Source organism: Balaenoptera physalus, assembly GCF_965194825.1.
Source record: "Balaenoptera physalus genome assembly, chromosome: 13".
Taxonomy (NCBI): Eukaryota; Metazoa; Chordata; class Mammalia; order Artiodactyla; family Balaenopteridae; genus Balaenoptera; species Balaenoptera physalus.
The window spans coordinates 99,731,381-99,742,243 of NC_138892.1; the positions used below are offsets into that span (position 1 = coordinate 99,731,381).

Consider the following 10,863-nt stretch of genomic DNA (forward strand, 5'->3'; position numbering starts at 1 on the left):
ACAAAGGCAGAATACAAGGTTTTAAGATGGGGCTGGTGTTGAGAAGAGGGAAAAATATGTTTTAAAGGAAAGGGCAAGAGAGTGAAGAAACATCATAAGGAAGAATGATTCTCTCCCATCTTGTACTTTTAGAATCAGAATTAAATTTTTCTTTAATATTCTATTTGAATACTCAGGGTTTGTAACTCTGTTTTATTATTTCCTTCTGAGTTGTGTCGAGAAATAGAGAGACACTGAAATTTTTATAACTTGTTTTCAGGCTTATGTACACAAGAGTGTAATGGAGGAACTGAAGAGAATTATTGATGACAGTGAAATTACAAAAGAAGATGATGCTTTGTGGCCTCCCCCTGACAGGGTTGGCCGGCAGGTTCGTATTTAATAATTCTTGAAATGCGTAAATACTAAAAATTGTTAATATAATTGTTATGTTTCTCCTTGTTTATTTAGAATAGCTCCTCATTGAGTCTTGGGTTTTCCATTTAGTAGGCACCTGGTAAATACTCTATAATTTTATTTCACTTTGCGTCATTTTCTGTGCTACCGCCTAGTAGTGAAGGCATCAGTTTAGACATCTTTCTGAACAGTCTTCTCTGCAGCCACCCCAGCTAAAGTTAAGATGTTTTCACAATGTTATGAATAATTGCTATTATTGGTTAATTTTATTAGGAAATAAAAATAGATAGGAAAAAACACAAGTGTTTGTTAAATTTGAGAATTAGCATTCTCATTGACTACGTAAAATTCACTTTCACCAGATTTATAACTTTGAAAGTTCTTACTTGCATCTTTATGCCCCAGAGAGTGATTTGATTGGTTTCTTTGTTCCAACTGACTGTTGCCTTTGCCTCTCATATTCCCTTCAGAAAAATCGATGGGCTGCTGAAGAGCTCTGAAGGCCTAATTTCACTCTGTAGAAAGCCAGTTTGATTTCTGAATTGGGTCTTTTCACCTGTTGGAGAAATGAGATATGACCCCAGGAGGAAGAAACATTTAATTTCGCTTTTGTATATTCCCGAGGATTATACTGTATAACAACTTCTTTAACTAGAAGAAAATGTGGCGAAATCTAATAGATGCTGACTCTCTGTAGCAGTAACTTAACACTTCTCTTTAAAGAAATATTATTTAGGAAAGCAAAGGTAATAGTTAACAGTATTTATTTTATGCACTGCAAACACTTTTAAGAAGTAAATTTAGATCTGTTTGTTTTATACATATATACGTTTGCATTAAAACCAGCAACAAGCCTTTTGTTCTCTCTTTTAGACTCAGGGAGAGGGCAGTGCTTTCATCTACCCACTTGGTGATGTGTTCGTGTGTTTTGGTTAGTGGGGAGGATTACTCATGCTCCAGAAATTGTCTGTTGGATCTTTAAGTCAAAGATTTTGTGATTGTTTGAGAGTCTTATTTAATTCTCCATTTTGTGTGTGCCATAAACTGTGCATAATTAGATTTTCTGCTCAAATACATAGCTAGGAGTGTCTTTAAGGTCATCTGTTAATTTAAACTTAAAAATCACTACAGACGTAGCCTCTTACTTTTTCATTTTAGATTTGCAGATAAAATATGGAGAAAAATTTATACTTAATTTTGGCACACTAGAAATGTCTATATTATGTTATGTTTGTTTTACTAGTTCTTAATTTTAATTGTTTGGTGAAGTCAAAAGAGTATGAATCTTTCAGTATTATAGTCCAGGATTCAAATATTAGTACCATCACTTACTAGTGGTTCTACATCAACAGTTTTTTTCCTCTGCTTTATGAGTCTTGGATTTCACATTTGTAAAATTAGGCAAATAAAGCTGGCCTGAGAAGGGTAGGCTTTATTAGCCCAATTTTAGGGATTACAGAGAATGTTTGTAAAGTCCCTAGCACCGGGCCTGACACGTAGTGGGTGCTAAGTAGTGCTATTATTAATACTATGCAGTTTATTTGTAGAGCCTGGTAGAAAGGATAAATGTGTTTGTATTTATTATATTAAAAATAGGCTTATACCCATATTACTAGTTTTACTCACACTATAAGAAACATTTCTGTGTCACTCATATCATTCATTTGATAGCATCATCTTTTTGAGATCTCTGGAAAGCAGTTCTTTTTTTTTTTTCTCTTTTTTTCGTGATTTCCCTTTTTTTTTTAACATCTACATTTCTTTCTATTTATTTATTTATGACTGCGCTGGGTCTTCGTTGCTGCGCATGGGCTTTCTCTAGTTGCGGCGAGCAGGGGCTGCTTTTCGTTGTGGTTCGTGGGCTTCACATTGCTGTGGCTTCTCTTGTTGCGGAGCATGGGCTTCAGTAGTTGTGGCTCACGGGCTTAGTTGCTCCGCGGCATGTGGGATCTTCCCGGACCAGGACTCGAACCTGTGTCCCCTGCATTGGCAGGTGGATTCTTAACCCCTGTGCCGCCAGAGAAGCCCCTGGAGAGCAATTCCTGATTCATCCTAATACTGGGGACACCTGAGGAGCTGGTGAGGTTTTGTTTTACATAGTTCATAGCTAACAGGTCGCTTCGTTTTTTTTTCCTCCTCTATGATGGCTAGAAAACTTGCAGCTAAAATTGGGACTTCTTGGTAGCAAGAATACATATATCTTGTGGGATGGATTTTTTTATTAACTACATTTCTCTGTTTTATTTTTTTCAGGAGCTTGAAATTGTAATTGGAGATGAACACATTTCTTTTACCACATCAAAAATAGGTTCTCTTATTGATGTTAATCAGTCAAAGTGAGTATGTTAAAGCATTTTGACTAAATTGACATAATTTATTAGAGGGGCTCATTTTAGAACTATAGCCAGTTTGGGAAGATTATTTTAATTGCAACCTGTATCAGTTTATTATGTATATGTAATCCTCATTTTTATAGTAGTGAAGACTTGTTATCAAAGAAGTTAGCGGTATATTTTACTGATTGCCAAAAAAAATCTTAATCTGGACACAGCGTCACAAAATTTAAAAGAAATCCGTATTGGATTTATCAGCCTTATTAGTCCCATATAACATCATTCTCCTCCTTGGATTTAATACTTGAAAGAAATGGAAAAAGCCCCAGTATAGCTTAAGTATGGCTTTAGCTACCTGTGTCTTCCCAAGCTCTGTAAGTGCGGTACCATATACCATTGTCTGAAAAATCTCTCTGCCTCCAATTATTTCTTTCCACTCTTTCCCCTCAAAATGTTCTTATAGTGTCTTTTTCCTATCCCCCTAAATTGTAATAACTTATTTGTTTGCTTAACTGGCTTCAGTGTAAGCTCCCTGAGAACCTTGCCGTATCTCAGAGTTAGTGCAATGCCTGGCACACAATAGGTGCTTTATAGTTTATAGAGGAAGGAGAAAGGAATGAATGCATAACGACTGGATACAAGTGGCTGTGCTCATAAAGACTGGCGCGATGCTTGTAAACTATCACATCTGTTTTCCTGTAGTTGGAGAGGCTGTGGCATTTGTTTCCTACTGGGATTGTAAATTGATAACAGTGTTTTTTGGAAAGCAATTTGATAATGTGCATCAAAAGCTGTTAGTATTTTTCTTTTATCTTTGTCCAGCTAATTTCATTTCTGAGCATCCATCTATCCTGGGAAATACTCTGAAATAATGAAAAAACTTTATTATTCATAAAGATGTTCATTAAAACCTTATTAATAATTGGAAAACAATCCAAATGCTAACAAGGAGAGAATTGCTAAATTAATTAAAAATTATTTGTGAATTTTTTTTAATGTAATGGAAAAAGTAATGTTTAAAAGGCCACAGTGAATGATTTTAATTATGAAAAAAAATTAGAGAAATACCAAAATATTTATAATTATTCCATGAGGAATGACATTATATAGTATTGAGTTTCTTTTTTCTATCTTTATAATTTTATTTGCCTTAAACATTTTTGTGATGCATAAATATTATTTTTTATACGGAAATAAACACTTTAAATATGAAATGAATACTGATGAAGAAATTTATGTATTTTTTTCTTACAGAAAAGATAGAGATGGGAATTGTTCAGGATATCCATTTTAGTTATCAGAAAATGCTTCCTTTCTCCTCAGAATTCCTTTAACTTAATTGTTTTAGGTTTTTGGTCTTTGTTTTGTTTTAGGAATTAATTTGTACTATTATGTTGTTTCATTTTAGGAAGAAAAAAGTAACTTTTATCTTTTTAAATTTTAGGGATCCTGAAGGCCTTCGAGTATTTTACTATTTGGTACAGGACCTGAAATGTTTAGTTTTTAGTCTTATTGGATTACATTTCAAGATTAAACCAATCTAAAGTGTGTGTTTTTTGAAACTTGTTTATATTTAATTAAGGGATGGGTGAGGGAGGGTTTGTCATTTATGATGTTGGGGTTTTTATGAATGTGAAGCAAGCTTCTTTTGTATGCAAATTGAAAATAAGAAAATACATAAACAGGCTTAATGGTTATCTTCACTTGGGTCCAAGTGGATTGGATAGTCCCCACACACATTAAATTCTCTAAATAAAAGCCACCTTTATTGAAGTTTTGCTCCAATAAAATATATCAAAGCCTGGATGGAGAGTGCATTTTTTCCTTCATGAGGCTGTATCTCTGATTCATTTTAAAGACGAAAATTGTTCTAGTAGGTGCATTCTATGGCAGAGGGTCTTTCACGTAGAAACATGTAGCCAGATTCCCATCCATTTAAAGGCAATTGTAGATCTTCCCTTGTTTGTACCATACCTGATGGGATTTAATTTTTTGGTGCTTATAGAAGTTGTTTATAGAAGGTTTTGGATTTTTTACATTTGTCACAAACCCCTCAGGGGTCATTCACATTTAAATGTTTTTGTATAAGCAGTGATTTCCTCAAGGTTACGAAGATAAAAGTCAGTACCCCAAATTAGGCATATCTTTTATTATGCTCCTTTTTCCATTATTTCACAATGTATATATTTTGTATATCTGTGGGAAGTAAGTGAGTTCTCAGCTCTAAAAATTACTTAAAATTTAGACTTACGTATATATGTGTGTGTGTGTGTGTGTGTGTATTTATATCCTAACTCCTAATGAACACAGGTCCCAGTCATATTTCTCAGTTCCCTTCAACCTCTTCCTGGTAGACTGGATTACTTCTCCTCTTAGTAGCTAATGCCCTGATATTCTGTGACTTTTCCATCTGAACCTTCACTCAAAGTATGCAGTCCTGTTAGTCATCATCTACTTTGCCCAGGGACCTTAGGGTGGAAGAATTGGTGTCTGAAGGCTCACCGGGGCTCCTGAGCAGCTCTGTCCAGTAAACTTCTGTGCGGTAATAGAGATGTTCTGTATCTGAGCAGTCCGATAGGGTAGCCACTGGATACTACATGTGGCTACTGAGTACTTGAGATGTGGCTAATATAACTGAATTTATAGTCCTATTTAATTAAAAATAGTATTTTCCACCATTTTATTATGAAGAATTTCAAACGTAGAAAACTTGAAAGAATTGTAAAATGAACACCCATATGCCAATCTAGATTCTATAATTAACATTTTTCATTTACTGTAATAATTCTATTATAAGTCATATCATGTTGATTTCTCACTTATGGGTGGAAAAACTGGTATAATTGGTGCCAATAGACTTATTTTTATTTTTTTATAAATTTATTTATTTATCATTTTTGGCTGCGCTGGGTCTTTGTTGCTGCACGCGGGCTTTCTCTAGTTGCGGCGAGCAGGGGCTACTCTTCGTTGCGGTGCGAGGGCTTCTCATTGCGGTGGCTTCTCTTGTTGCGGAGCACGGGCTCTAGGTGCGTGGGCTTCAGTAGTTGTGGCTCGTGGGCTGTAGAGCGCAGGCTCAGTAGTTGTGGTGCACGGGATTAGTTGCTCCGCGGCATGTGAGATCTTCCTGGACCAGGGCTCGAACTCATGTCCCCTGCATTGGCAGGCGGATTCTTAACCACTGCACCACCAGGGAAGCCCTAAATTTACTTTTCAAGTGTTGATTTTGTGCCTCATCCCTTCATTTGCCCCTTCATGGGATGGAGTGTCACTACCCATCATCTAACACAGTCTTTTCTATATAGTAGGTGCTTTGTAAAAATTTTTTCAGCATTTTATTGTCTTTTATATTTACTGCCTTCAGATTATTTGTCTTTGTAACTTAGTCTGAGGTGTAAGAGATTCATTTCTGTCGCTATGGATACCTTTCATTACCATGCATTTTTCAAATGCACATACCACAGAGTTGTATGTTCGAACACAGTGGATAAGGATGTGTCTTTTGGATGTGGCCCAACTGTGATCCTAAGTTCTGTGTACAGTATGAGTTCCTCAGTCAAAGCAACCAATACAGCACAGCAAAGAGGACGGGTGAGAAGCGGGATGATCCGCCAGGCTCTACCATTCTATTTTATTTATATATATATATATATATTTGTTTGTTTACAAAATATACTTTATTTTTTAAATTATAGATTTACAAAAAATTGAAAAGGTAGCACAAAGAATTCCCACATGCCCCCCACCCCGTTTCCCACATGTCCCTCTTTTACATGAATGTAATAAAAACTATGCATTATTATATTTCTCTTTTCCTATTGTGCCTACATGTGCCTATTCCTACTGTGCCCCAATAATTATTGTAGATAGAGAAATAGATATTTAATATTATAAATTGGGGAGTGCAAATCTGTAGTATTGCCCTAGTAACACCATCTTAACTTGGCTTGAGGTCAAGAAAGCCTTTGAGTGACATAACCCACGGAAAGCTGAAAGCTGACCAACCTCTAGTGGAATTTGACCTTCTGGGGAGGACTACCAGTCGGGTAAATGGTGGTATCTCTGCCATGAAACCAATGCTAAATCTGGAACTTTTTCTAAGGGTCAAGGATAGCGGGGCATGGTGGAAGGAGTTGCTTAATGCTGTCAAATGTTTAAACCTCTGGTCTTTGAAGTCAAGGGTTGGGCTAAATAATCTTTAATGTTTCCTCTTAGCCATAATAACGTATGAGGCAGAGATTAAAAAAAAAAAAGTGCTTTATATGAAAGAAAAACCAGGTTTTGTGCCTCTTCTTACTGTTAAAAGTACAGGTAGATATTTCGTTGATATCAGGCTGAGTCTATTCATGTGGGCATTTAAAATATGAATATACATGAGATTATTTTATATATCCTATTGTTAGACTACTTTGTTTTCATTTGAAATGTGTGAAACCTGTGAACATGGGTTGTGCTGTAAGTTCAACGACTGATCCATATGATTTTTTTTTTAAAACTATTTTTTTAGAGCAGTTTTAGGTTCACAGCAAAATTGAGAGGGAAGTACAGAGATTTCCTGTATATTCCCTGCCCCCCAACTCATGCATAGCTTCCCCCATTATCAACATCTCCCACCAGAGTGGTACATTTGTTACAACTGATGAACCTACATTATTAGGTTTCACTCTTGGCCGTGTACATTCTGTAGGTTTGGAAAAAATGTATAATGATGTATCCATTATTATGGTATCATAGAGTGTATTTTCACTACCCTAAAAATCCTCTGTCTATTCGTTTCTCTCTACCCCTAACCGCCAGCAACTTCTAATCTATTTACTGTCTCCATAGTTTTGCCTTTTCAATAAAGTCATATAGTTGGAATCATACAGTCTGTAGCCTTTTCAGACTGCCTTCTTTCACTCAGTAATACACATTTAAGATTCCTCCATGTCTTTTCATGGCTTGATAGCTCATTTCTTTTTAAGGCTGAATAATATTCCATTGTCTGGATGTACCACAGTTTGTTTATCCATTCACTTACTGAAGGACATCTTGGTTGCTTCCAAGTTTTGGCCATTCTAAATAAAGCTGCTATAAACATGTGTGTTCAGGTTTTTGTGTGGACCTTAAGTTTTTTGATTATTTTAATAATTGGTTTCCTAGCATTATATGGCAATGAGCTAGATTGAAAATCCAAAAAAATTAATAAAAATAACAAAGGTAAATGAATGATTTGAGGAGGAGCTTAGAGTCCAAATCATGTGATACAGTGGCAAGAACACTGAAGAACTGAAATTCTTCATTATGGCACTACTTCACAGAACTATTTTCCCTTTCAACCTGTGAATAGGCTTTATCCCTTAGTGGCACAGAGTCTGAATAGTTATCCAAAATCCTTTTTTTTGCCATTATTTTTTCATGCTTTCTTATGTCCTCAGGTGTTCCTCTCATTTAGTTAGAAGTTGGAGGAAGGATGCTTCCTGTTTGATTGACTGCTGGAGACCAGCTGGGACAATAGAGAAATTCTCTAGAGCATTAGAATAGCTTTTATGGTCAAGAGAAGGACAAATAAAGTAGCTAATTAGGGAAACAGGAAACCTCAAACAAGGTGTTCTTTTGAGTTTTTACTGTAAGAGCCAGGAAATTTCATATGGCTCAGTGGCATAAAGGTGAGGCATTAGGACAAATAGCCATGGAGGGGGGAACCTGGCCAGGTGAGGTTACTCCTCCCAATAAGAGGAGTAAAGACCATCTTTCCCTGGGAACTGGTGGTTATTCTCGAAGCCTTCACTTTAGGCTGCGACAGGAAGAACAGCCTGCTGCTGTGAAATGATAAGCCATTGAGGTTTGAAGGTGTGACTAGAAGCTGTGTGCTAAGCTTCTGGCTGACGAAGTTAATATCATCAGGAAGGGACGGGTAAAAGGTGTGGTTTCCTAAATGAAGAACGCCTTTAAGCAGCCAGGAAGTAAATGAATGCTTTATGTATTCATGTTGTGTATGTTATCTGTGTTTTGCACAAAGGTGAATTCGGAAGACAATGTACAAGAACATTCAAAACATTCTTCAAATTATTCATCTTTCTGTTTTCTTAAGGAGTGGGTGTGATAGATGAAGTTTAGTGCTTCCATTTTGTGCTTTGACCAAACGACAATGCTAAGAGTTTCAGTTAGTCCTGTCTGAAGTTACTGCTGTTATCTTCTGATGCTGGTTTGTCTTCTCATTTAAGAAGAAATTTGCCTTTCCCAGAAATCAGAGCTTAGTAATAAAAAGAAACTAGAGCTTAGAGGGAGCAGCTACATAATTTGGCTTTCCCGTTATTAATCTCATGATGTCTCTCTACGAAACTATGAAAACTCTAGATTTTGTAGTCAGTTCTTACCTTTAACCACCTCGTTCATCAAGGGCACATGTAGGCCTCATATCTCTTCCATGTGCTACAGTTAGAATAACGAATGGGACCGATGTTCTCATGGTATGGAGTTTATACAGAGGAAACAGACGACTATGTAAGTGTAAAAATATGTTCTGCCCCTGTCTTAGCCTCCATCATGAGAGCTATCCACCCTCTTTCCAGCTATGAGCATGTAAAACAAAAGAGAAAAAAAGCTCAACATCACCAATATCTCCATGGGGCGTAAGATATAAAATAACCAGATCTGAGGTCATGGAATGCCTTTTTCTATAGAGGCAGTGGGATGCTGCCATGTTTCCCAGCTCCTAAATTGTGTTAATACGCACCGCCTCCCCCCCGCCCCGGTCCCCCCGCCCACCCCCGCTTCCTTCTAAGCATCTGCACTCCTAGCTCAGTGTGTCAGCATTTCTGGATTGCAGTCCTGGCTCTTTCACTCTTTATAGACCCCTTGAAGAAAGAGAAAAAAATGAATATTTACTTATTTTTGAAGTCTAAGAAATCCTAGCTGCAGTGCTAATCTAATTGAATTCTTCCAGATACATAAAGTGAGTGACATTCTTATTGAACGTGTGAAGAAACAGGCTTGAAGATTTGGAGTGACGAGTTCAAATTTTTACAGCTAGAAAGGATTTGAATCTTGGACTTCAAATAATAGTATTTAACATTTAATGAACGTTAGCATTAGGTCTGGTTAGCGCTTTATATACCCTACAATCTTGGGAAGCAAAAGCAATATTTTACTTTCGTCGAATCTGAGGTTTAAAGAAGTGAAGTGACTTGCCTCAAGTATTTCTGGTATTTCAAGCCAGATCTGCCCGGTTCTAGAATTCATGCTTGGTGGCAAGAGATTAGTTGAAAATCCAGGCTCTTCTGAATCCAAAGCCCATCTGTGCTCTATGTATTCAATCAGGCCTGATTTTAAACATGGGTCAAGAATTAGCAATAATGTGTTCTTTGGTAAGTCAGTTACCTTCTTAACATTAGTTTCTTCATTTGTAAGAGGGGGTGACAATAAATAGCTGTCAGCGTTGGGAGGTTTCAATATGGTTATACACACAGCAGTCCTCCAGCAAATGATGGCATCTCTCTCTGCCACCTTTTGACAACCATTACTATTTCTCCCACCCCTACTCCCTACGTTCTCTCAGCAGACTTCATTCATTCATTTCTGGCATTGGGATTGAGGGCTCGGGATCTTTCTGTTTTGAGATTGACAAAGTCAATCCAGGATGAGGGTAAAGAGAGAAGAAAATGCACAGCAGTCAGTGTTCCTGAAGTGTCCAGACTCCACTCATGAAACTTTGTGCAACTGAATTAAATTAGTCTCTGGGAGGTAGTTCAGCTGACTGCCTGCCCGTGATGACAAGTGGCAGACTCAATGGTGATTCTGAGATTAAGAATTGCATTGGAGGATAGGAGTGGGTCAGCTGACAGCCGGACAACAGGCAGCATAACCTAGGGGGGTCCTAGTGGTCAGAACATTCAGTAGACTGTGTTTGTAAAGTAGTTTGGAAGAGACGTGGGAGGTGAAGAATGGGGATGCCTTCTAAAGGGTGATGGTTAGTTGTGGCTGGAGGTTGGTAAGGGAAGAAAAGAATAAGCAAGGAATGTGATTAGAACCTGGTGAAATAGGGCTGGGTTTGTCTGTGCATAATCAATTTCACCTGTGTTTCCCACCTCACTCCTCTTCCCCCACAGGGTCTGGCTCATAGGAACAGACTTATAGAAATGAATTTCTTTTCACT

General features: G+C 37.2%; 1 protein-coding gene across 4 annotated transcripts in view; it reads left to right on the forward strand.

Annotated features, from left to right (window-relative positions):
• Window positions 1-10,859, forward strand: part of MAGOHB (mago homolog B, exon junction complex subunit) — a 13,684-nt gene extending 2,825 nt beyond the window's left edge. For 2 of the 4 annotated variants that reach the window (XM_082420402.1, XM_082420405.1), the window contains 3 exons: window positions 260-370; window positions 2,650-2,732; window positions 4,174-4,533. In XM_082420402.1, the coding sequence (XP_082276528.1) occupies window positions 260-370; window positions 2,650-2,732; window positions 4,174-4,273 (294 nt within the window). In that variant the 3' untranslated portion in view covers window positions 4,274-4,533. The other 2 variants (XM_082420403.1, XM_082420404.1) reach the window with 2 other exon arrangements.
• The last annotated feature ends 4 nt before the right edge of the window (window positions 10,860-10,863 follow it).